The sequence below is a fragment of the Archocentrus centrarchus genome, chromosome 16 (genome assembly GCF_007364275.1).
Source record: "Archocentrus centrarchus isolate MPI-CPG fArcCen1 chromosome 16, fArcCen1, whole genome shotgun sequence".
NCBI lineage: Eukaryota > Metazoa > Chordata > Actinopteri > Cichliformes > Cichlidae > Archocentrus > Archocentrus centrarchus.
In genome coordinates, this window is record NC_044361.1 from 6,132,708 (window position 1) to 6,160,127 (window position 27,420).

At 37.6% G+C, this 27,420-nt stretch overlaps 2 protein-coding genes and 1 long non-coding RNA gene across 3 annotated transcripts; 2 read left to right on the top strand and 1 right to left on the bottom strand.

The window, feature by feature from the left end:
- The first annotated feature begins 66 nt into the window (after nt 1-66).
- On the top strand, nt 67-3,041 carry mettl6 (methyltransferase 6, methylcytidine). The gene is made up of 5 exons (XM_030750285.1): nt 67-536; nt 967-1,101; nt 1,443-1,613; nt 1,929-2,070; nt 2,417-3,041. The coding sequence occupies exons 1-5, from the start codon at nt 222-224 to the stop codon at nt 2,554-2,556; spliced, it is 903 nt and encodes a 300-aa protein (XP_030606145.1). The 5' UTR covers nt 67-221; the 3' UTR covers nt 2,557-3,041.
- Nucleotides 3,042-5,595: 2,554 nt separating this feature from the next.
- Nucleotides 5,596-10,078, bottom strand: LOC115794899 (uncharacterized). The gene is made up of 3 exons (XR_004021211.1): nt 9,841-10,078; nt 6,538-6,867; nt 5,596-6,354 (listed from the first exon to the last, which is right to left on the bottom strand). It is a non-coding gene; the product is annotated as an uncharacterized LOC115794899 (long non-coding RNA).
- Nucleotides 10,079-11,174: 1,096 nt separating this feature from the next.
- LOC115793964 (C-type lectin domain family 4 member G-like) lies at nt 11,175-14,634 on the top strand. The gene is made up of 6 exons (XM_030749188.1): nt 11,175-11,259; nt 11,474-11,566; nt 11,912-12,532; nt 12,986-13,110; nt 13,264-13,382; nt 14,307-14,634. The coding sequence occupies exons 1-6, from the start codon at nt 11,175-11,177 to the stop codon at nt 14,434-14,436; spliced, it is 1,173 nt and encodes a 390-aa protein (XP_030605048.1). The 3' UTR covers nt 14,437-14,634.
- Nucleotides 14,635-27,420: the final 12,786 nt, after the last annotated feature.

A 27,420-nucleotide genomic window follows, 5' to 3' on the forward strand; every position in this document is an offset into this window, starting at 1 on the left:
TGCGCCTTTCGGTATGAAACGGAATCAAATAGTAAATGCTACACGACAGAATTTAGTTAACGGACAACATGGATGCAAAAATGTGTAAAAAGGACCGGTAACCTCGAGCTTGATTTAAAAAGAAATCTCTAAATAAGAGAGTTGGGGTTATTATGTTTGAAACATTTCTTTTTCATAAACGAGTATAAACAGAGGGTGAGAAAACTTTTGAGCAGTTTTTCATGGCGCTGTCGGAAAGTGAGATTTTCAGTGGTGATGTTAACTGTACACATCCTGGGAAAGAAGAGGCGTCGGAATACCAAATGTCTCCATGTGTCCCCGGACAAACTAAAACCCCCACTGCCCGGGTTTTAACTCAGGAGGAGCTGGGAAGACTGAGCGGTGAGCGGGCTTTGGTGTCTGACTTCAAACAGATGAAGCTGGAGAAAGAAGCGCAGAAAAACTGGGACTTGTTTTATAAAAGAAACACAACGAATTTCTTCAAGGATAGACACTGGACCACCAGGGAATTTGAAGAGCTCAAGGCATGCCGAGAGGTGAGGAGATATTCACAGCACACGATGGACAGTTAACATCGGAGCACTGGAATTTGGCATATTAAAAATAACCTCTATCTATTTTGTCTAAAATATTTGGGTTTTATGACTGACATGCATGTGGTTGTGTGTTAAATCGGTCAAAAATATACAGATTTTGATGTGTACGATGGACACGTTGTTAAATTCCACTTATATGTCAGTTTAAGGAAACTTGAGGCTTCTCAGGACATAAGAGACAGTTAAAATACTTATCTTGCTACTTTTAAAATAAGTTTACCATGAAGGATATTTAAAGTTTTAAAGTGAATTGTCAAAGTTTCATTATTAAGAATGGTCTTAAGCTAAGTTTAGAGACATGACTAGAGTAATAATTGTTTTTGTGGACATTTTTTTTTTTATTTGTGTCTCTGTCCCATCTGGCTTGTAGTTTGAGTGCCAGAAGTTGGTGCTGCTGGAGGCTGGCTGTGGTGTTGGAAACTGCATCTTCCCACTGCTTAAAGATGACCTCAACATCTTTGTTTATGCCTGTGACTTCTCACCACGGGCTGTTGAATTTGTCAAAGTAAGCTCTTTTAATGTACCTGTGAATTATTTTGTTATGTCAATAAAACGCCATGCTGTTTTCATGCAATACATGATATTACATTCACAGGAAACCACACATTTACATATAAGAACTTTAAAAAGTTTGGGTTCATCACTTATTCACTTTCTTTATAAATATGGTTTTAGAATTGGACTATATAGTTACCTGCTGTAGTAGCTCATAACAGGTGATGGCTATATTTTCTCTCCCTATTGAGAGAAAAATATGAGGCGCTTCACTTTTTCCTTGGAATGAAAAATAAATGTAAAAGACTTAATTTTGTAAGTAAAACTCTTTGATTCTCTTTCTATTGACAGCAAAACCCTCTGTACTGCCCTGAGCGCTGCTGTGCCTTTCAGTGTGATTTAACTAAAGATGACCTGATGGAAAATGTGCCACAGGGCAGCGTGGATGTCATCACTCTCATCTTTGTCCTGTCAGCTGTCCATCCAGACAAAATGAAGCTGGTTTTGGAGAACATCAACAGGGTGAGAGCAGAGATGGCAGCATGCACAGATTTATTATAGGTTCCTAATAGCCAGCTGCTTGGAAAGTTGAATTTAAATGTTTCTGAGAGGTTGGGGAGTTGTGTCCTACCAGAACTACACGAGCCCTTGCATGATGCACCTGGGTTATAATGTGGATACAAGTAAATGTTTTGATTGAAAGAAGTCTTACATCTGACAGCTAGAGTTTGAAGTAGTAAATTACATGTATCTGGTGGTTAATTTCAAAATGTGCTTTTGATATGCTATGTTGACCAAGACTGAAATTCTGTAATGTGACTTGCATGTGATCTCAAGGTGCTGAAGCCAGGAGGCATTGTCCTGTTCAGGGACTACGGACTTTATGACCATGCCATGCTCCGATTTAAACCCGGAAGCAAGCTGGGAGAGAACTTCTATGTGCGGCAAGATGGAACTAGGTCCTACTTTTTCTCTAAAGGTCAGTAAATTATTTTAAGAAAGTTATTTTCTGTTGATACTAGCTTAGCTGTATAATAAGATAGATGGATATTTTAGGTTTAGGGATAGTGTACACTGCTGTTTTCCTAACTGTGATTTGCAAATGTCTAAACTATTTTAGTTTTGATTCCTGTTGATCTACTTCACAAAGCTATCATAAAAAAAAACCTATAACCTAGGAAAGAGATGGAGATGCTCTATATTTCAAAAATATATGCTAACATTCTACAATAAAAATAGATGAGTCAAATCTTGCCTATGTGTAAAGGCTTCATTCATGCACACATCAAAAAACACCAGCCTTTTTTTAAAAAAACTGTTTTCAGAGTTCCTGACTGAGCTGTTTGAGAAGACGGGCTTCCACTGCATCGCTAATGACTATGTTCTGAGAGAGACTGTCAACAAGAAGGAGGGACTTTGTGTTCCCAGAGTCTTCCTGCAGAGCAAATTCATGAAACCTGGCTAGTCAGAGACCTGGTGTGACCTGGCCTTTGTCATCTCACAGATCTACAGAGGTTTGGCAAAACATAGCGCTGACATGTCCGACGAAAACGGGAGTTATTGCCAAAACTTTACCAGAAGGGAAATTGAGACTTATATGGTGCAGGTTTTGAATTCCTTCAGGTTATTACCGGTGAGTAAGGTAACAGTACTTAGTCCTGCTAATTACATTTTATGTGTGAGGATTAATATTCTGGCCTTGAACTTTTTAACTGTCTTAATGTTCTTCAGACAATTTAAACAAGTGTCTTCCACTTATTACTGAGTGTTTAGAAACAGAGAAGAAACATGGAGAGATGTGTCTTAACCTTTTAAGACTACCAGAATCTCAAAATCTAGGATATCCACACATCCAAAACGTAAACAAGACAGAAATGTTATAGACCACAGTGCCTGGCCGTATATGACGACTAATTAAGAATAATGTGTTTATTTAAAAAAAAAAAAAAATAATGTGTTCAGTATAGCTGACAATGAAATCATCCTAATGTCATGCTGGTGTTAAGCTACAGTGTAGAGAAGCTAAAATGCCAACTTTAAAATAGCTCAAAGGTGTTTACAAACTTGGCCTAATGTGTTAAGAAAATGTAGAGATTCATCTGTATTAAGGCTTTAATGTCCAGTAACTCATGATGGTGAATAATATCCTGTACACTACAAAAATGACAAGGCTTACAGTCGAGGCCCTGTAAGAAAAGAGGACAGTAAACATGTTATTTGGAGTATTTTAGGGGTCACAGAAAAGTTTACTGATATTATATTATCAACCTGTAGATTAAGACATTTTAGTCCATGTGAAATGCTAGATGAGTAAGTCTGTAATCAGCTATTGAATCCAAATATTTATTTTGAATACATGTTTTATTTCCTCCCTTGATTTCTGAGTAGCTACAATTCAAAGACTAAAAATAGCACAAGATACTAAAAAGGCTCAACAAATGTCAACCCAGTGTTTTGGTATCGCTTGTGTTACTTTCTCACAACTTTTGTACTTCACTGACATACATTAAAAGTGTATTTAATAGAGAAGACACATTAAAAAAAAATTTTAAAAATCAATGACAGAAAATGTATTTTATTTTGAAATATTTGCTGCTAGGATCCATTTACAGGACTCTATATTAAGCCCCCCTCCAGAATCAACTTGCTTGATGTTGATGTGATCATCAGTAGTCAGTTTAAGACCTTTTATATACAGGTGCAATTCTGAACATTATTGTTTGTGCTTTCATGCTTTCAGTGTACAGCACACGGTACTGAAAAATTAGACCCCTGCGATGACTCTGTGTAGGGTCTCTGTCTGTGAAGCAGCTTGCAGCATGCTCTGAATGTGGCTTCCTGTTCAGCAACTGTGTCGCCCACTGACTTTCCTAATTTAGAATGCAGAAAATTTATATCGCCTCTCAACACAGAAACCTAATTTCATGTTTGCCACAGAGAAATTTATTGGCATCACACATTTTATGTTGCAGACATGAAGTCACATTTTTATATGAGGACCTGCTGGCTGGAAGAAAAAGATATAAAACTCCACATGGATAAAAAATCCAAACTGAAATTGATTTGGGTGAACAAAATGTGGGTTCACATTAAATTATAATGTAATCTTGCAATATACAGAGCTAGTGTATTGGTTTGTATTATTTAAAGGTGAGTTTTTAAATATGAACAAATATTGTCACTATACAACACTTTTTGTTTTTTTTTCTTTAATGAGCTCCTTGTTACTTGTTTAGGACTAAGATGACTAATGCTTATTTTGTTTGTAAACAGTCTTTTTCCTTTTTAGTTGTAACTCAGCTTCATTGTCATGATAGCAATTTGCTAATTGGCACAGTGGGCAAACAGGAATGTGATTACAGTTGCGGACATTTTGTCATTAATCAAGCAACATAAATTGAAATTCTGATTCTGAAAATTTTCATTGTAATTCTGAAATAATATTTCTTATAACATTTTTTTTTGTGTAGGTTTAAATGCTCAATCACCCTTTAATTATTTTTTTTTTTTTAATTCTGAACAATAAGATATATTGATGTGTTAAATGTGGTACTTTACTTTAATCTGACTGTGCGTGCCACTTTAATAAGAATAACTTCAAAGCGATACGCTGCAACAGATGCAGTTTCCTGTCCTGTGGTTTGGCTTCTGCAGCTTTCCACTATGGTGAGAAATGAAAGAGCCAAGAAAGTTAAAGTTGAATCATACACACATACTGCACATGTACTCTATGTTAAAGCAGTACAACTTCATTCTTAGTTATTAACAGTAAATGACTATGTTCAGTCAATATAACTAATTCTGTTGGCTACATTAATTTCCTGCTATGTTTTGTGGGATTATCAGGATTATTGAATGTGTTTTTTTTTTTTTTTTTAAATCCCATTTCCTAGCTGCATGATTTATTAATCATCAAAAAGTCTAGTTCAGGGTATTGATATAACCTTTTTATTGTCCTCTCTGGTTTGTTACTGATGTGTTACATGAAAAAAAATGGTGAGCATGAATGTGCACGATAAGTTGCTCCGAGGGCTACAAGCAGCTCTCAACTGTGATATTTATTTATGGTTCCTGTGGTTTTTCACACCTTTTCGCAACCATGTCCTGCACCCGTGATCAGCACCGACTCAGGCAAACCAGCACGTACTTAAACTTCTGTTTGTTCCACTGAATTCTTATTGCATATGGTACATTCTCTAACACTGACACAGCCTGTGGTTCTTTGCTTTTCTGCTTTTACTTTTAACATGTGCACAGAGCACGGCGTCCAACTACAATTCAGTTCAATGTTTGTTCATCCAAACTGCATGTTTTTAGCTTTTATCGTGAGTTTGAGTGCCACAGCTATTTATTTAGGCAAATGTCTTTTATTTGTTTTTTTTATTTCTTTTTTTTAAACTCAAACTCAATGAATAAAATTTCATACATTTACCAAAAAAAAAAAGAAAAATAGATATGATTAAAGAACAAGATACACAGAGAGAAGAACATTTATTTTGGATAGTCTAGTAACAAATTTTTTTTATTCATCATGTAAAAAAGCTTATAATAGTCCTAAATACACAACCCAAGTAAAAATACAACCTAATGCATACATAGTAAAACTGATTTATATTTCATATCAGCCTCTCCTAATATAAAGGATTAAACAAAAGTAGCTGCTTTTTTTATATGACACAATTTATGGACTAAATGTTTCCTTCCTTGTTTTTGGAAATTTTAGTATTAAGCAGAAAAGGGGGGCAGTGGAACAGTGGGTAGATGCTCATCTCGCAACTGGAGGGTCGCTGGTTCAAGTCCTCATCTGAGCACATGCTGTTGTTGTGTCCCTGGGCAAGTCACTTAACCCACATTGCCTAAGTGTGAATGTGTGTGGTGGTTGAAGGGGCCGTAAGCGCAAATTGGCAGCCACGCTTGTAAAAGCGTCTGAGTACCTGAAAAAGCGCTATATAAGGCATTATTATTAAGATATTTTAAAGACTAGTAAAACTAGGACTATATATTAAAGAGATTACAGACAGAGGATGGATAGTTATACTATCGATAGAATAGAATCGAATGCCTTTATTTGTCATTATACAGTGTGCACATTCGATTTAAAATAATTTTAAACATCAAAAGTTAAAAATGTGTGTGAAATAAAACCTGGTTAAAAAAAATGTTCTATTAATTCACTCAAACCAAATAGTTGTTTTTGAAATGCTTTTTGGAAAATAATCATCAAATTATCCATCTGAAAAACAGAGCCGGCTCACTCATTGACCTGTAAGAGAACAAAGAGAACAGCAGAATGAAACACATGCAGTATAAAATGAGGTTTTTCCCCCCTATTCCACATAATTAAATAAAAATTACAAATAAGTCAACTTTTATAACTAAAAACTTTACTGAGGAGCAGATTGTTATACTTAAAGCTCAACAAAAGTGACGCTGATCATGACCGTACCTCAGACATTAATCCTGATGAAATGACCCATCGCTGACTCTCCATTCCTGTCACATTTAGCCTTGCATTGAAAGGTACCCGAGTCCCCTGGTGACACGTTGAGGATCTCTGTCACGACCTGTCTGCGTCTTTTTCCTTCAACTTCTGTCTCACTCACTGTGGTGAAGTACTTCCTGGGGTCAGTTAGTGCAACACTTCCATTGGTGACATTATGCCATACAGCATGCACCATACCACAGATTTCAAAGTCATAATGTGCCTCACAATTTAGTGTGGCTGATGAGCCTATAGCTGGAGTGAGAGTCTTCTGTAGGTAAAGGACTTCTAACCCTGGAACACAAAGGAAACATTGTTAGCAGTTAGCACCATGTGTCAGCCATTCCCATTATTTAATTTAAATCTCTTAAATGAAGTTTGGGGAAGTACATTTTTCCATTTCTTGCAAAGAGCTGGAGACTCATATCACTCATCCTGTCTATGGTGTCGTATGCTGGTGTAAAATGCTGGCAGCAGCCAGTTAGCCCAGTTTAAGGCTCGATGTTATTTATTTATCACTAAATTACAGCTAAATTAATTTGCACCAGTGCTTAAATAACAGCTCTGCTCATAAAGTATAAAAGAGTAAAAGTAATAATAAAGGTATAATAAAAGGTAAATAGGAAATTAGTAGATAAGATTAAAAAAAATGAAAAACAAGTATCAGCATATGCTGTAAACAAGATAAATGTCCCTTCCCAAATCATTTTTTGATTGACTTCATAGCAGCAGGAAAGCTTTGGTGTAAAAACTGTTCAAAAGTCTAGCTGTGTGCCTGTGTACGTGCGTGTTTGTGTTTTTAATGTTCTGGATTGTCTTTCTGAGGGCAGAACTTCAAAGAGATGGTGGGCAGGATGTGATGAGCTCTTTATGATTGTGACTTTCCAAAGGAAGCGGGCGGTGAAGATTCTGTCCGGGGCAGCCTCAGCCTAACTCTGCCCATAAGTAACCAAGTACACCAATCATCAACTCTAAAGGTTACTAATTGATTAGTGCTTATACAACAAGAATACAAATTAGAATTGAACCTCTTGATAATTTTATCCAAGACTTTTTGTTAGTTGGGAGCACAAATTTCTTGTCTTAACTGGCTGTTGTCCTAAATATAAAACTAAGACTGATACAGTATGTTGATGATATTATACTAGATTATAAAGTGAAAACAAAATATCAATAATTGTCAGCTAAATTCTGATTATGGTTCATTCTTCCTTGTTACATTTTTCTAACACAGTAGTTACAGAAAGAAAGCAAGAAAAGTGAAAATGTATCTTTGAAAAGTGGAATCATTTCTGTTCTGATCTTTTTTTTTCTAACCACTGGAAAGGCATATTTGTCTAATCTGTTTTTTCCATAAAGTAATACAACTTTCCAGCAGTAAATCCCTGAGTAAATAAGGACTCATAGCACATCTCCTCTTCTACAAACCCTCCTCTTACTGGAATGTTGTGTAACCTGACCACCACACTTTTATCCCCATCAGAGAAAGATATAAATAAAATTGAACTGAATATTCAAATTTATTGTGAAGTAAAACGGCAGTGCAGACAGAGCAAGAGAAACTCTGCTATTCCATCTATTTGGATTTATTTAAGGATCCAGTAATGCACTGAAAGCCAGTGGCGTGAAGAGGATCATAATAACACCTCCAGCTGTCCTAACTGTAAACAGACCTTTGCACCAGCCTGCAACTGGCAAAAAACTGAAAGCCCTCAAGTCCTGTCTGGTGTGGCAGGTTTCCTAATGTGAGCTCCACTTCTAGCCTCACCATGAATCTTTGAAAAGCACAAGCTGGTTGAACCCCTGAAAAATCTGCAGAATAAATGTTGTTCTCATCGTGTTGAGGTGAGGAAGATTTTTTGTCGCACTGACCAGCAGGCCGTCTGTTTTTTTGTGCTCTGTGGTTGAACACAAAGACCGTGACACAGTCTCAGCTAAAGCAGAAAGAAACCTGAAGCTTGGGGTGAGTCGGAAAATAATCCAGATAAGAATTCAGAACAGAGAAGGAGATCTGAAAGTTCTTGAGCAGGTGATGGAGGCAATCAATTTCTGTGCAGAAAAAGCAGTGAAAGACTGCAACAAAATCTTTAGCAAGCTGGTCCATCTTATTGAGAAAAGGAGCTCTGCTTTAAAGGAACAAATCAGATCCCAGCAGAAAGCTGAAGTTAGTCGAGTCAGAAATCTCCAGGAGAAACTGGAGCAGGAAATTGCTGGACTATGGGCAAAGGAAGCTAAACTGGAGCTGCTCTGAAACACTGATGACCACATTAAACTTAATTACCCTTCACTGTCACAGTTCAGTGACCTTAAATATCCTCTGGCATACTTTGAACATTTGACTGTAGCTTTGTCACAGATCCGAGGAAAGCTGTTCTCAATGAGGAATGGCCAAAAGTAATTGAAGCTGTTTTACTGCCAATCCCAAAGTCAGAGACAAGAGAGTAATTCCTACAGTATCAACTCACATCAACTCACACTGGATCCTAGTTGCCAAGGTGGCTCAGTAGATGAGCAGGCGACCATGTATGCCACATGCCTGTGGTGCGGGCGGGCGGACAAGATTCGCATCTGACCTATGGCCCTTTCCTGCTTATCTTCCCCTATAGCTCTATCTAATAAAAGCCAAAACAAAATCACACTGGATATCATTATTTGAATTATCAAAAAAGCAACAGTGATTTGGCAGATTTATGCCAGTCGTCCAGACAGATTCACTCATTGGCTTCAGGTCCTCAGCAAAGAGAGTCTGACTGGGAGGTGAGAGAAGCAGTAGGGTGAGCTAGAGACGCTACTAAATTGTGTGACCTTAAGTAAACTATATTAAAAGAGGCAACTGGATAAGTTACTGATTTTAGTTTTTATAAAAAAGAAAGGTGTGCCCTGTGAATATTTTGTTGGGAAGAGAACATATACACAAGGATACACTTTTGTCAAAAAAATGTTCTATGAAGTTTATGGTTACATTTTATGGTGTTAATGGTGTTACACTTCTTGGTGATGGTAAAATAAATAGAATAAATGTTACACATTGTAAAATTATCTGTCATTCCCAAAACCTTTAAGCTCCTCTATCAAGTAAGGTCATGAACTTTTTACCTGTTATTAACACACATTTGATTGAACATATACATTTTTATATTCAGACGATCATCTTGGTTAACTGTGCGAGTATAATTAGAAATGATGTATCACTTATTGTTTGTACTGAGGCACTTTTTTTCTGACAAAATAAGGTGTAAGGAAAAAATTAAAAAATTGTTTACTAACCTGCGTCTTCACCAAACGCCAGACAAAAAGCCGTCACCAGCACCACTGTAGAGCCAATAAACCACGACATTGTGTATCAGACACAACACGAGGAATAAAAAAAGATGAACCCGAGGACCACAGCACAACTTAGAAATGGCAGACTCAGCTACAGATTTTACATGAGATGCATGAAAACCACTGGCTGCAATGTGTGCATGTATTTGCAGCTGTGTGGGTGGAGGATACGCGTCTCTGTGCTCGGCTATGTGGCACTATCTGCATTCCTTCTGACCACCACAAACTTACTGCTGTCATTTGATCTCTATCTCAAAAACACTTGTTGCTGCATTGAATGCAGCTTTCACTTTTGCTGAGGAGTACTGTTATAATTCAATCTGTCTTCTCCCTGCCTAGGTTATCACAGATAGTAAATAACAGAGAGAGAAATCAAATTGGCACTTGCCCCGGTGTGTAACAGCGTCATATTGGTTTTGTTTTGTTTTTTTAATGAAATGCTCAAACAAAAGGTGGACAGTTTATTTTTTAAATACTGCACCACCTTACTTGACATATACACACACATATGTGTGTATAAACAATATTGATTGATCAAATGCAAAAGGAAGGAAGGCTTTGGCCCATTGCGGTCATCCTGGACTAAAAATACAAACCCTTTAATTTATAGAGATAAAACAACACAACATGCATAACATTTTTGCTAATGGCCATAAACTTCTTTAACCCTTTGTAGGGCACTCATTACACTTTTATTTCCTATCAGTGTCATCATGAAATTACTCATATTTTAATGTGAACAGGCTTACTGCTTAAAACACATTTGGAAATTTGGATCCCAGTCACTACCTCAATATACCATAACATACGGTAATTAAGAAAGCCACTTAAGTCACATTATTTAAACCACCATAGTCATAGCATTGGGATCTGATATCAGTGTGGCAGCAAGAATCTAACTTATCTGTTTACTTATGTATTTGTTATTTGGAACTAATTTAAGAAGATGGCACATTTAGTGCCCACAGTTTCTTATTTTGAGAGGAGAAAAATACGAACAGTATTTTTAACAGCTTTCTACCGCCTCTGTCTATATTGAGACAACAGGAAGTTTTATCATCTCCTCTCTGTATAAAGTTGGCATCTGTACTTTTTTAGGTTTGCAGTTGGTGACTCAATTGTCATTGCTGCATTTGTTTAAAGATCAGTGAACATAAATAGGATATGAAGAATTTACACACCCACATGGACACCCAACATAAGTACCTGAAAAGTACTGTTAGTTACGGACATAATATATGGCACACAGTCCTTTCTCTGACTGTTGGCTCAAGATTATGAGTGTAAGAAGAATGGAAACCCCAAACTATGAAAATTCACCTGTCAATGGAGAATCGAGGACAAGAGAAAATTGCCCCTCAGGTCAGAATCTGTCATCTCATAAATTATTTTTATTTTTACTCTAGATAGGCAAGTTCACTTACTTAACTTTCTTACTTACTTTACATAGTTACTTAATTTGCTTATTTTACGTATAAGCTTACAATAAGCAAAACAGTTGGATTTTATAATAGGATTAGAATAGCTGGAATACACAGAGAGAAATAAACCTTTGTGTGTGTTTGTCTACATGTAGGAGACTCAGCAGTGTACAAGTGGCTTGGATTCAGCTTTGGCTTGCTGTGCATCATACAATCGAGTCTCAATATTTATCTTTGGGCACAAGTTGGTGCGTATCCATACCTTCCAAAAATATCAAATATACTAATAATTGCTGGAAGCTCATATGGTGGATTGAGTCAACCATTTGCAATAGGCTACATATCTGATTATCCAAATGAATCTTTCAGATTGACTTTAACTTTATTTTCTGTTATCCAAAACTCCACATTTCTTTGATCAGTTGTCAAGGTTATGGCTTCAGGTAGTTCCAGAAATCAGAGTGTTACACATCTTCTGACTTAAATTTTGGAAAGAAAGCAAATATTTGCATTTTTCAAAACACTAAGCTGTTTCTTCAAATTAAAAAACAAAACAAAAAAGAAAGCCAAAAACATCCATTTTCTTTTTCTAGATCAGAATTCCAACGAGTCCAAAAACATTTCAACTTGCAATTTCACCTGTGTGTCAGCTGATGACGTCAGAACCTTGATTTTGGAAAGAGACCAATTGCTTCAAGAGAAACTGCAATTTCTTCAAGAGAAAAATCAGCTTAATTTCAGTAAAGATCTGTTGAATCAAAAAAATAAAGAATTACTTCAAAATAACAGCCAGCTGAATCAAGAAAAAAATCAACTCCTTCAAGAGAAGCTGCAGCTAAGTAAAGATGTAACGCTGCTAAATCAGCTCAGAGAGCATCTTCTTCAAGACAAAAACAACCTGCTTCAGTGGAACAGTCAGCTGAATCGAGACAACGTGCAACTCTTTCAAGAAAAAGATAGACTCCTTAAAAATAATAGAAGACTGTATCAATGTACAAAACAACTGCTTCAAGACAAAGATGAACTTCTTCGGGAGAACTGCCAACTGGAGCATGATTTAAATCAACTGGATCAAGATAAAACAAAACTGAGAAACACACTCAGTAGGCTAAAGACCACCAATGGGATCCTGATTAAAAGGAAGATGATGTGTAATGATAATGTCATCAGACTACAAAATCAGTTAATAGAACTGCAGTCGGAATTATACATGGGTAAGTCAGAAAGTCAAAAAAAAAAAAAAAAACATTTAAAAACATTATTGGTCTTTTCTAATACCAAATCAGTCTATTACAGTCTGTGCTGTCGGAGCAAATGTAAGATAACATAATTCTGGTCCTCGGGATGAATCCTATTGACTTGTCTGATCCACAGTTTTACTCCAAATGAGCTTTAAACTTGTGGATTTGGAGTCACATGCCTTAACAAGACAAAGATGGATCAAATAAATTTATACAGCTTATATGAAAATAAAACTGTTCCCACTGGCTTTTTGGACATATCTTGTTTTTGTCATCCCTCCTCTGTCCTGTTTTGCTCTTACTTAATTTTTGTGCTGTGATTTTTTTTTCTTTTGTCTTGTTTTCGTACCATCCCTTCTGATCCTAACACATTTGGTCCTGTACCTGTTTATTTAGCACAGCAAAACACTCCAATGTGTCTCCCAGGATGGAGGAGATTCAAGTCAGGCTGTTACCGGCTGTCCTCTACTTCAAACACCTGGGAATTTGCCAGACAAGACTGTGAAGGCAGTGGAGCTCATTTGGTGATTCTCACTGATAAGGCAGAAGAGGTATTTGTGATTTATGTCCATATAAACTTTTCTTGCTCTCTGTGAACAGCTTTGCCGTTATGACTGAATTCAACTATGACTCTGCTGTTCATCTGTGTTTGTCCTCCTGGCAAAATTAATAAAAACATTTCAACAAGACTTTCTTCAAAACAGAATTTCGTCAGCTCTTTTGGAGGTGCTGAAAAATTCTGGATTGGCTTGAAAGCTGAGAACACCTCTGATACCTGTGTGTGTACATGGACATGGGTGGATGGAAGCTCACTGTGTTATCGGTAACTCTTCAAATCTCAATTCACCATTTCTATACAATGACATTATCATTTTAAACTATAAAATTATCCTTGAGCTCTATGTTTTGCAGAAACAAGAGTTCTCTGCACCCAAGGGAAGTCTTGTAATTATCCTATAAGACATAATGATGCAATTACATAATTTTCAGAATTTTGTCTCTGTACACCACCAAAGTGAATTTTCTTCTCCAAATGCAAGTTCAACACTTGGAGCTGTTTAATATGTGATGGAATAACAAGGTAACAGGCCTCACCTGTTCATGAAGCTGCCTGCCTGTAAATCGTCCAATCACTTTGAGCCTCTGAAAATGATGTTTATGTATAAAAATGTCTGTAATTCCTAAAAAAAAGTTAATACAAAAAATTTGTTGAAATTAAAGCTGAAATCTGCACAGCTATCACAACTTGTATGATTTAAAATGTACTGTGTAGGCAAAATTACAAAAAAACCCCCAAAAAGGTCTTACTGTCCAAATACTTATGGACTGTGTATTTCACACCTTGTGATAAGCCTCCTACAGTTGGATGTAGGTTCTTAGTCGCATCCCTGCTGATTTAAAAACACTTGTTAACTAAACACATAACTAGACTGTGGTTTGATGACCTCATTTCAACCTCCGGCAGCCTGCAGCCTCATGTACTGAAAACACTGCAGTGTTAACAGTGATGTCACTGCTTTCTGACCAGCTGCACTTGGCAGATCAGGGCAAACACGACCTTGTTGAACACTAAGCTGTCAGATTTTTTGATGCGATAACTAGACACTACAACGTATCATCAGTTTCCTCCTTCAAAGCATTCTCTGTATGTTTTTCCTGTGCAGCATTCCTTCACATGTATATGCACAGAACTGTTCTACCATCAGCAAATCCATCAGACCATTTTCTTTTTGTTTGTTTCTTCTAGTAACTGGGATAATCAGGAGGAACCTTTGCCCACTTGGACTTACAGCTGTGCACATGTTGCCCAAAATCATGCCTGGCTCGTGGGGCCTTGTGATGAAAGTTACTACTGGATATGTGAGAAAGAACTGTAAATGAACTTCAAGACTTCAAGTATCAGTCTCTCTCTCACTCTTTTGCTCTCTTTTTTATTTTTCTGAGGACATTATGAGGATGATTTTTTGATGTAGTCCATTCAACAATCCGTTACCATACATTTATACTGGTGCTTTTGACTTTGTGTTCATTTAGGTCTTTTTGATTGCTGTAGTTGCCATTTTTCAACATGATGACTGGAATTTATATGTTATTGTTAAATGTTATTTTGAGGCTGGAAAAACTAAAATAATAAACCTATGGGCTTACAAAAATCAATTTTTTGGAACTTCCTTTGCTCAGTAATCACAAGGGACTGTGAAGCCAAGTTAGACCTCAGAAGAAATCTTCTCTTAATGAAAAAAAACATACCTGTTTAACAGATCCAAATGTAAAAATATGGATGCATAAGCTCCGAACCTTACCACATTATTTGCAAATCACAGTGATGGTTGTGGCCTGTACAGACTTACCTCCAGCACTGACAGACTTATCCTTGTTGATGATGTACAGTACCAGTCAAAAGTTTGGGCACACCTTATAACTGGTACTGCAACTGTACTCATATCATTGTGTCCCAAATAACATAGTGGCCTAAAATGAAAGGGCTACATAAAATAATTACTTTAATTTCTCAAATAACTCCTAAATACAATCTAGCAGAAAATTAAAAAAAAAAAAAAGTCTTTAACCATGATTTTTCAGTATGAAACAAACACATACTGCCCATTCTGATCTCAATGGGGGCCGAACCAGTAAAACAGTTACCTAATAATCTATAAAAATAAAAACACCTTCAAATTATTCTCTTTTCCCATGGAGTCACATGAGAAACTAGGACAGCTACATTTTCTCTCTTTGTAAGCTCATCGGTGCAGCCTTCCACAGCAGTTCCTCGTGTGGCCCCTTGGGAAAATTAATTGCCCACCCCTGGTGAAACATTAAAATACATGTCTTTTTCCACACAGCACAGAAACAAACTTTTCTAAATGCAAGTTGAGCTTTAATGACCACATGTGATCCACTAGATGGAGCTGTTTTATTTACATATTTTTTGGATTCAATCAGTGCGCCACTGTGGCATTGCATCTTTCTACACGCTGCATGTTTGTAAAATGTATGTCATGTTCTTGCTTCAATTACTCATTTTACACATAATTCGAGAATAAATAAAATCTTTGTGGCAGTAAATAAATAAATAAAAAACAAACCAGAACTGTTTGGTGTCTTACTTCTGACACTCTTAATGAGAACCATTTACCTTTAAGATGTCAAAAGTAATTTATTCCCTTCTGTCCTATGCTGTTCTTTGGTTTTCGTGCCAGATCATAAACATAGATAATTTTCATTCAATTAAATTCTAATTATAAAGCACCAGATCGCAACAGTCACCTCAAGATGCTTTATAAAAGGTAAAGACAGTCCAGTAATTACAATGTTATCCATATTGCCTTACATGTCACAATTATTCATAATTTTGATACTTTTTTATTATTTTGGTTTTTTTTTTTACTTCAAATCACTTTGGTGACATCAAAGAGACAGAGCTTTAAAGTTGTGTTAGAGGAAGTGTGTACTCACCCTTATATTCCACATTCAACAAAATATTGAATGAATGAAGATGAATGTTAAGAAACGTAAAGTATGGATAATTAAGAGAAATATTATTTTCTTATTCTTTTTATTTACTTCCTGACTTTAATTTGTAACAACTCTGACCACATTTATTCTCTCCTTGATCACATCTGCTCAGTATAAAATTAGCTTATCTTGTGTTCTATGGTATGGTGTTGCAATAACCCCATTTTTGGTCACTACACCATCATGTAATGGCCAAAAATTTGACCTTTGAGCAGGGGGTGGATCAAGCCTTTCAGGAACCAAAACTGCATAGGATGCAGGACCATGTTTAAATTAGATTTTCCTCCATATTGACATGAACTCATCACAGAGTTGCTAAAGATTTGTCAGCTGCTCATACAAATTTCTAACTTACTGATTTGCTCTCTGTCACTAATTGAGTGAGCTGAGCCAAATATAGCTTGTAAGTAAAGAAACAGGATACATGGTAAGCAGGTTTTGACCATCTAGTCAAGTCTTCTCTAGAAAGTTGCTTATGTTCCAACAAGTTCAGGAGAATCTCCCAACATTTCAAGATATTCTGTCAGGTTTTTATTTATTTTTTCAGATATTTGAACTAAACAAAGACATTAGTAAATATTTACAAATTTCATTTGTAAATATTTCTGTACAAACAGTGCAATGTGGTGAACAGACCAAGAAGCTCACATTGCCACCCTCAAACCTTTGTGTGCTGCTAATTCCATAAATAGGGATTTTTTTTTTTTTTTCAGGGGTGATTTATTTCCTCTATCAACACTTCTGCAATTGGTGATGCAACACTCAGTCGTTGTATTTCAACTAAAATTAGTTGGCATCAATAGGAAATGATGACTTTACAACCTCGCCCGCACATCAAAAAGCCACCCGAAGAATAAAGTCACAGACACAACTTATAGGACAAACCCAGTCCTGTCTGTGACTAAAGAGTACAAGACTGTCAAAGTGAGAACAATGGAAACACGACACTATGTCAATTCACCTGCCAATGGCGACTGGAGGACAAGAGAAAAGCATCAGTCAGGTCAGAATCTCTGAAGTTTATTAGTTTGTTTTTGTTTTTTCCCCATCTTTGATATGAAGTCTCTTTCTTTCTTTCATATAATTTGCATCTACTTTTCACTCTAATTTGTTTTGTTTTTATGTTTTCTTCCTCCTTTCTTCCCACTGTTCATAACAGTACATCATGAATTTATGGGTAAAAATCTGCAGAAATATATACACTCTTAGTCTCCTGCAAAAAAAATCTATTCAGTCTATTTAGGCTCTTTTTTTTTTTTAATTTAATACAGTTCGTTACTATCATCAGCGTACAACAGATAGATGCAGTCACCATGATGTTACCCACTGGTTTGTGGATTCCCATTTGTCATATGTTTTGTTTTCTTTGTTTTCTGAGGGATGGCTCTGACAGAAAAACAAAGAACATACCCATCATAACCAGCTTTTCATGTATTTGACTGTAAATGATACTATAAACTGTTGTAATGCTGTAATAAAAAACAGAGGGGCTTCATAGACTCAATAGCAAAACACATATAATGAAAGTAGGACTTGATATGCTTGAAAACACAGAGAATAAGAACTTTTTGTGTTTTTGCCTACATGTAGGAGAAGGATCAGCAGTCAAGTTGATTGGACTCAGCTTCGGCCTACTGTGCATCATCCAATTCTCTCTCAATATTTATCTTTGGCAACAAACTGGTATGTATCAGGCCATACCTGAATAACATTCACTGGAGTCTCATATTGTGCACTCTGTTGGCCATTCAAAAGTTGTCAGATTGACAGCATTGTGTTTCTGTTAAATTACATTAGGCAACTCTTCATTTAGTCACAGCTTTTTTGATCACTTTGGCACAGTTCTCACAGCAGAAAAGTCATTCTCATTACTCTTATTGCAGTTCTCAAATCAGTAAAACATTTCCTCAACCACATTAGTCTCTCTTTTTTTTTCCTTTCTTTTTTTTTTTTCATTTTTGGCCACAGCGGCTTTTTGTGACAGTGGAGGGAGACAGGAAATGGGGGAAAGATACAGGGGAAGACACGCAGGCAAATCGGCGCCGGGCCGGGACGCCCGCACCGCAACGCGGCGTGTGTATGTGGTCGCCGGCTTCACCACTAAGCCACCCAGGCTCCCCCACATTAGTCTTTCTCATTGTTTTTATACACACTGTTATTATCTCTATGCATGCTTCACTACTAGAGATTTGTTACGGTGGTGATGCACTTGTGACTTGAATCTCACCACTTATCAAAACAGTTTGTACTTTTGTCACAACTCTAAATCACAACTCAGGACATGACAGATCTAGATCTGTCATGTCCTGGGCCGTGTGCCCAGCGTTTTGTGTTTAGTTTTGTTTTTCCAGAGTTTTAGTCCCCAGTTTGTTTGATGTCTTGTTCCCTTTGTCCCTGTCTCCCCTGTATCTATGGTCTTGTGTCTGTTTTGTCATCTTGTCCATACTCTGACCTCCTGTGTTGTGACTAGTCTGCGTCTCTGTCCCGGGTCTGTATGCCAGTTCCCCATGTTTTTTCTGCGTGTTCCTTGGTTAGTCACTTCCTGTTTTATTTTGCCAGTGTGGTTTTCCCTGTGCTTTGTGTTTAGTTTTTCTTCCCCTGTGTTATTAGTTTCATTTGCTTCACCTGCTGTGCCCTGCTGTTTCCTTTTGCCCTGATTACCTATTGTGTATTTAAGCCCTCAGTTTCCTTTGTTCTTTGTGGCGTCGTCGTCAGTGTTCCCGTGCTGTGTGTCCCTGCGCCCTGGTTTTGTAATTAGTTCTGGCACCTGTCCAGCTCCAGTATATCTGAGTTTTGATTTCTCCTGGTGTCACAATAAATCCACCATTTTGTTCTAACCTTTGTCCGAGTCTGCATCCTGGGGTCCTATCCTGCCTGGCACACTCACCCAAGTCATGACACTTTCCTGAATACTCAGCATTGTGTTCAAATTACTTCAAACTTTTTTAAATTCCGAGTCACTCCTTGCAACCCTGAAATGTATAAGCAGAAGAAAACAGATGAGTGACTGAATGAATGAACAAATTCAGTATAAATAAATAAATAAATTCCCCACTCACCCTTCAGGGAGTCTTTGTTCTCCAAGCTTGTGGCCTGATGCACATAATTTCACGAGTATCCTAGGAGCTTGAGGGTCCTGCATGTTCTCCCCGTGTTTCTGTGGGTTTTCTTCAAGTGCTCTGGTTTCCTCCCACAATCCAAAAACATGCAGTTACTGGGGTTAGGTTAACTGGTGATTCTAAAATGCCTGTAAGTGTGAATAGTTGTCTGTCTCTCTGTGTTAGCCCTGCGACAGGCTGGTGACCTGTACAGGGGACTGCCACTGTCCCAATGACAGCTGGGAAAGGCTCCATCCCCCCGTGACCCTGAACAGGATAAGCAGAAGAGGAAGGATGGAATGTTGAATGTGCGGATGGATGGATGGATGCTTTGAGAACTGGATAAAGAGTGGTTAAAATGCCATTCCTGGTGTGAGAATTGCACCAAAATGAGAAAAACTGATATCAGTTTTCAAGATTATGACCACAGACTGTAGCTCTAGAAAGTAAAGCATAAAACATCCTCTTACTGAAATCTTGGCAAGAATGCAGAAGTATGTTTTTCTAAACACCTAGTAATTTATCAATGTATAACAAATTAAATAGCACATCTCATCCAATTCCATTTCTAGCAGGAACTTCCAATGGATCAAAAAACTGTTCAACTTGCAATTTCACCTCAGTGCCAGATGGTGATATCAGAGCAGTGCTTGTAGAGAGAGACCAGTTGCTTGAAGAGAAAGAACAACTTCTTCAAGAGAAAGAGCAGTTGAATCAAGATAAAAACCAGCTACTCCAAGACAAAAACAAACTATATGAAGAGAACAGCCAACTGAATGAAGATAAACAACAACTGCTTCAAGAGAAAAAACAACTGCTTCAAGAGAAAAAACAACTGCTTCAAGAGAAAAAACAACTGAATGAAGATAAACAAGAACTGAATAAAATTGAAAAGCAACTGCTTCAAAAGAATAGGCAACTGAATGAAGAAAAAGACCAGCTAGCTCATGATAAAACACAACTGCTTCAAGAGAATGGCCAGCTGAAGGAAGATAAACAACAACTGCTTCAAGAGAAAACACAACTGAATGAAGATAAACAACAACTGCTTCAAGATAATGGCCAGCTGAAGGAAGATAAACAACAACTGATTCAAGAGAAAACACAACTGAATGAAGATAAACAACAACTGCTTCAAGAGAAAAGCCAGCTGGAAAAGAAAGTCAATGAGCTCCTAATTGCAGGTAAGAGGACGTGTAAAGAGATTATCATCCAACCACAAAATAACTTGCAAGGAATAATTCTGGTAATCAGGGAGTAAATCCTACTGACTTTGTTGGTCCACAGTTTTGCACCAAATGAGGTTTTTATTAACTGATTTGGACTTGAATGTCTTAACTTCCATTCTAATGTGGTTTTTACTGTGATAATTTCTTTAGCTCAACCAAATACCCCAAGTTGTCCATTGGGATGGAGGGGATTCAAGTCAAGCTGTTACCAGGTTTCCTTCTCTGTAGACAACTGGCAATATGCCAAAGAAGACTGTGAGAGAACTGGAGCACAATTGGTGATTATCAGTGATAAAAGCGAAGAGGCATTTGTGAAGGTATTTGTGATTTTTCTTCTTACGTAATCTTAATTTCCAGCACTTTATGTCCCATTGAAATAGAAGGCTGATTAAAAGCACTCCTGTTTTACTGTAATAGTAATTTTCATTTTAAGTAGTTGCTGGTGTGTTTTGCACTGCAATCACCTGAAGTTTCTAAAATCAAAATAGGGAACATTCCATTTGATATTTCATGGCTGTTCTCAAACCAAAGTGAATAAAGCCTCCTAACCACAGTTCTTCCAAAACAGAAACTCATCACTGAAGTCAGAGGTCCTGTAACATTTTGGATCGGCTTGAAAGGTCAGAAAGACTATAACTGCTTCTGGACATGGACATGGGTAGATGGAAGCACACAGTCTTATGAGTAAGGCTTTTTGAATCTTGAAACACCTTTTCAATCAACTGATATTATTGTTACACTGTGAATGCCTCCTGATTGCCCTTTGACCTTCTATGGAAACCAGAGCTATATGCACCCAGGGGAATCCTTTTGTAATCATTCTATATTATTTCACACAAGTTCTTGTGGTGACCCTGCTACAGCTGGTTGTAGGTCTGCAGTTGCATCCTTACCAATTGCAAATACCAGTGAGGCACATCGTACTGCGCTTTGTAATTAAACACCTTGAGGATCCATTGCTAGACTGACTGAAAGCACAGCAGCAAATTAATAAACACCTTTATTAATAGTATCACTAATTTCTGACCAATGGCACAGCGAGTCAGGGCGTCAGAACCCTTAACTCTCAGATTTATGATGTAATAATCAGTCACTGCAAGGTATCATCAACTCCCTCCATCAAAGTATTTTCTATGTGTTTATCGTGAGCAGTATTGCATCACATATATAGACACACTTAACTCAGAACTGTTCTACCCTCACCAAATCATCAAAAAAATGTTTTTTTTTCTTTCAGTTACTGGAATCCGGGATTCAATTCCTTCAATTGCGGATATGGATCTTTCCTTTGCACATATTTGGACCAAAAACCAACCTGGTCAAGTGACTATTGCAATGAATACAAGTACTGGATATGTAAGATGGGGTTGAGCTCTCTTTGAGCTGAATAAAAACAAACATGTAAAATCTTTTACTCTCTCTTTCTCCTATTGCTCTCTCTCAATCTATCTTTCTGTCAGCTCCTTACCTCTGTTAATTTTTTACTATTTTGTAATATTTTAAGCAACTGATTTTGCCGTGGTAGACCCAGGACACGCTGGAGAGATTGTGTATCTCGGCTGGCCTGGGAACGCCTTGGGGTCCCTCCGGATGAGCTGGAGGAGGTGGCTGGGGAGAGGGAAGCTTGGGCTTCTCTGCTTAGGCTTCTGCCCCCGCGACCCGGCCCCGGATAAGCGGAAGAAAATGGATGGATGGATGATTTTATAGTTTTTGGTGAATATATTCATAAATTGCTGTGTTGGGGCAGATATAAGAAAGTTATCATTGTTTCTATGCCTTTTGTCTTATTGAGTCTGTAGTTGTAGAGTTAGGCAATGTAAAGTCAAAGAAGCTATTGTGAGCTTTAGGAATACAAAAATGTGTTGATGACAGTTGTACCAACTTGAGTCATGAGGTGTATGGAAACATCTTATCTGTCCAATTTCATTGGATAGAACTTCATGATGATACATACAGTATATCTTTGCAAACATTATGGTGCCCTGAACTTTAATTCTGAATTTGAAACATCTGAAATGTATGATTATATTGTATGATGAGAAATTTAAAATTTTGGGGCACAGAGAAAAAAGAAGAACATGGGGTAAAAATAAATAAATAAATAAAACCCAAAACAAAGTTGCTGTATTTTGCATCTGGAAATATAACTTTCTATTTTGCATCACTATTACATTTTAGTGTGTTCTGTTTTTTGTTTTTTTAAAGGGTGCCAAAACTGCCTTAGAGGAAGTTAAGTACCAGCCTTCATATTGTAATAAATACATTTACACCAACTAAGTAACCCATAGACCACATATCCATTTTAAAATAATAAACTTAATACCTTTTTAAAATAAAATATTTGCATCTTCTGACCGAACTGTTCAAGTGCCATCTCAATTAATCTTCAAATGTCAGTGATCCTCCTTTATTGTTGTTATTCAAAGAAATTTTTTTGTCACAGTAAAATGTTATTAAAACAGTAAACTCACAATAATATGAATGCTAAGAAAAGTAAAGTATGGGTGATTCAAAGAAACATGTTTTTCCTTGTTTCTGAAGAAAATTTGTGTTAAGGTGTGATCCAAAGACAGGAACAATTCTTTGGATGTTTTTTTTCCAAAATTGGTAATGCGAAAACCATGTCCACACCTACTCTACCAGCATCACCCTGATCTCATCTGCTAATATCAGCTCTCTGCTTCCAAAAAAATGGGGAAAAAAAAAAAAAAAAAGAAAAATTGGTCCGGGGGGGACAGGAAAGCCTTCTTTTCTCTTGGTGTCCAGTCCAGTTCACAAGAAAACCCACTCTGCCACTCTCCCTTGATGGTCCTCTGGTCAAAAACTCACATCCACATATCCCATCTGAAACCTTCTTGACTCCTTTCTCCAGATAGCTGATTATAAAGACAAGAGGACATAAGATCAGTAAGCTGGTGAATGAAGCAGCAAGAAACATGAAGGCAAGCTGTCAGCACTAATTATTTACAGCAACAATCCAGCAAAGACTAACCACCACCAGCCAGCTTAAGTAGGAGACCAGATGAGCCAGAAACAGGTGTGTCTCTTAACTCCCAGGTGAGTCAGATGATGAGGGTGACGATCTGGATCTAGCTCCACCCCTCAAACTTGAGACCAGAGGCATACACAGGAGAGGAGAGAGAGAGCCAGGAGGGTGGAGGGACCAGGACAATATGTTAGGAACAAAAGGATGTGACATTGTTTGATGTCCATTTTGGCAAAATTTCTCTGGGCCATTATTCCAAAACATAATCTCATAATGCTAAAACATAATGTCCCAGAGGTTTTTGATTAGATATAGGTCAGGCAAGCATGGGGGCCAGTCAGTAGTATCAATTCCTTCATCCTCCAGGAACTGCCTGAATACTCTCGCCACATGAGGCTGGGCATTGCCATGCACAAAGACAAACCCAGGACCCACTCCACCAGCATAGGGTCTGATAATAGGTCCAAGAATATCATCCTGATATCTAATGGCCATCAGGGTGTCATTGCCTAACTTGAATCTTTCACATCTATCACATGTGCTCAGGTTTAACTTGCTTCCATCTATGAAAAGTGAAAAGGGCATCAGTGGTGGACCTGCCAATTCTGGTATTCTATGACAAATGCCAATTGAGCTCCACACTGCTGGGGAGTGAACACAGGGTCCATTAGAGGATGTCAGGCCCTCAAGCCACCTTCATTCAATTCAATTCAATTCAATTCAATTTTATTTATATAGCGCCAAATCACAACAAACTGTCGCCTCAAGGCGCTTTGTATTGTGGGTAAAGACCCTACAATAATACAGAGAAAACCCAACAGTCAAAACGACCCCCTATGAGCAGCACTTGGCGACAGTGGAAAGGAAAAACTCCCTTTAAACAGGAACAAACCTCCAGCAGAACCAGGCTCCGGGAGGGGCAGTCATCTGCCGCGACCGGTTGGGCTGAGGGGAGAGAAAGACATGCTGTGGAAGAGAGCCAGAGATTAATATCAATTAATGATTAAATGCAGAGTGGAGTATAAACAAAGTAAATAAGGTGAATGAGAAACAGTGCATTATGTGAACCCCCCCAGCAGACTAGGCCTATAGCAGCATAACTAAGGGATGGTTCAGGGGCACCTGATCCAGCCCTAACTATAAGCTTTATCATAAAGGAAAGTTTTAAGCCTAATCTTAAAAATAGAGAGGGTGTCTGTCTCCCGAATCCAAGCTGGAAGCTGGTTCCACAGAAGAGGCGCCTGAAAGCTGAAGGCTCTGCCTCCCATTCTACTCTTAAGTATCCAAGGAACCACAAGTAAGCCAGCAGTCTGAGAGCGAAGTGCTCTGTTGGGGTGATATGGTAATATGAGGTCTTTGAGATAAGATGGTGCCTGATTATTCAAGACCTTGTATGTGAGGAGAAGAATTTTAAATTCTATTCTAGATTTAACAGGGAGCCAATGAAGAGAAGCCAATATGGGAGAAATATGCTCTCTCTTTCTAGTCTCTGTCAGTACTCTAGCTGCAGCATTTTGGATCAGCTGAAGGCTTTTCAGGGAGCTTTTAGGACAGCCTGATAATAATGAATTACAATAATCCAGCCTAGAAGTAATAAATGCATGAATGAGCTTTTCAGCATCACTCTGAGAAAGGATGTTTCTAATTTTAGAAATATTGCGCAAATGCAAAAAAGCGGTCCTACATATTTGTTTAATATGTGCATTGAAGGACATATCCTGGTCAAAAATGACTCCAAGATTTCTCACAGTGTTACTGGAGGCCAAAGTAATGCCATCCAGAATAAGTATCTGCTTTGACACCATGTTTCTAAGATTTGTGGGGCCGAGAACAAGAATTTCAGTTTTATCTGAATTTAGAAGCAGGAAATTAGAGGTCATCCAGGCCTTAATGTCTTTAAGACATTCCTGCAGTTTAACTGATTGATGTGTGTCATCTGGCTTCATTGATAGGTAAAGCTGAGTATCATCTGCATAACAATGAAAATTGATGTAGTGCTTTCTAATAATACTGCCTAAGGGAAGCATGTATAATGTAAATAGAAGTGGTCCTAGCACAGAACCCTGTGGAACTCCATAATTAACCTTAGTGTGTGAAGAAGACTCCCCATTTACATGAACAAATTGGAGTCTATGAGATAAATATGATTCAAACCACTGCAGAGCAGTACCTTTAATACCTATAGCAAGCTCTAATCTCTGTAATAAAATGTTATGGTCAACAGTATCAAAAGCTGCACTGAGGTCCAACAGGACAAGAACAGAGATGAGTCCACTGTCAGAGGCTCTAAGAAGATCATTTGTAACCTTCACTAATGCTGTTTCTGTACTGTGATGAATTCTGAAACCTGACTGAAACTCTTCAAATAAACCGTTCCTCTGCAGATGATCAGTTAGCTGTTTTACAACTACTCTTTCAAGAATCTTTGAGAGAAAAGGAAGGTTGGAGATTGGCCTATAATTAGCTAAGACAGCTGGGTCAAGTGATGGCTTTTTAAGCAGAGGTTTAATTACAGCCACCTTGAAGGTCTGTGGTACATAGCCAACTAATAAAGACTGATTGATCATTTTTAAGATTGAAGCATCAATAATTGGAAAGACTTCTTTGAACAGTCTAGTAGGAATGGGATCTAACAAACATGTTGCTGGTTTGGAGGAAGTAACTATTGAAGTTAACTCTGAAAGATCAACTGGAGCAAAAGAGTCTAAACAAATACCAGCAGTGCTGAAAGCAGCCGAACATGAAGAATAATCTTTGAGATGGTTATGAATAATTTTTTCTCGAATGTCTAAAATTTTATTTGTAAAGAAATCCATGAAGTCACTACTAGTTAAAGTGAAAGGAATACTCGGCTCTACAGAGCTCTGACTCTTTGTCAGCCTGGCTACAGTGCTGAAAACAAACCTGGGGTTGTTCTTATTTTCTTCAATTAATGATGAATAGTAAGATGTCCTAGCTTTACGGAGGGCTTTTTTATAGAGCAACAAACTCTTTTTCCAGGCTAAATGAGCATCTTCTAATTTAGTGAGACGCCATTCCCTCTCCAGCTTTCGGGTTATCTGCTTTAAGCTGTGCGTTTGTGAATTATACCAGGAAGTCAGGCACTTCTGATTTGAAGCTTTCCTTTTCAGAGGAGCCACAGTATCCAAAGTTATACGCAGTGAGGATGTAAAACTATTGACGAGATAATCGACCTCACTGGGAGCAGAGTTTAGGTAGCTGCTCTGCACTGTGTTGGCACATGGCACTGAAGAGCATAACAATGAAGGAATTAGATCCTTAAACTTAGTTACAGCACTTTCAGAAAGACTTCTACTGTAATAAAACGTATTCCCCACTGCTGTGTAATCCATTAAAGTAAATGTAAATGTTACTAAGAAATGATCAGACAGCAGGGGGCTTTCAGGGAATACTGTTAAGTCTTCAGTTTCTATGCCATATGTTAGGACAAGATCCAGAGTATGGTTAAAGTGGTGGGTGGGCTCCTTTACATTTTGAGAGAAGCCAATTGAATCTAACAATAGATTAAATGCAGTGTTGAGACTGTCATTCTCAGCATCTACATGGATGTTAAAATCACCCACTATAATTATTTTATCTGAACTGAGCACTAAATCAGATAAAAAGTCTGAGAAATCAGACAGAAACTCTGAGTAAGGACCAGGTGGACGATAGACAATAACAAATAAAACATGTTTTTGATTTTCCCAATTAGGATGGACAAGACTAAGAGTCAGGCTTTCAAAAAACTTTGTCTGGGTCTTTGATTAATTAATAAGCTTGAATTGAAGATTGCAGCTAATCCTCCTCCTCGACCTGTGCTTCGAGCATTCTGACAGTTACTGTGACTCGGGGGTGTTGATTCATTTAAACTAACATATTCATCCTGCTGTAACCAGGTTTCTGTAAGGCAGAATAAATCAATATGTTGATCAATTATTAAATCATTTACTAATAGGGACTTGGAAGAGAGAGACCTAATGTTTAACAATCCACATTTAATTGTTTTATTTTTTGGTGCAGTTGATG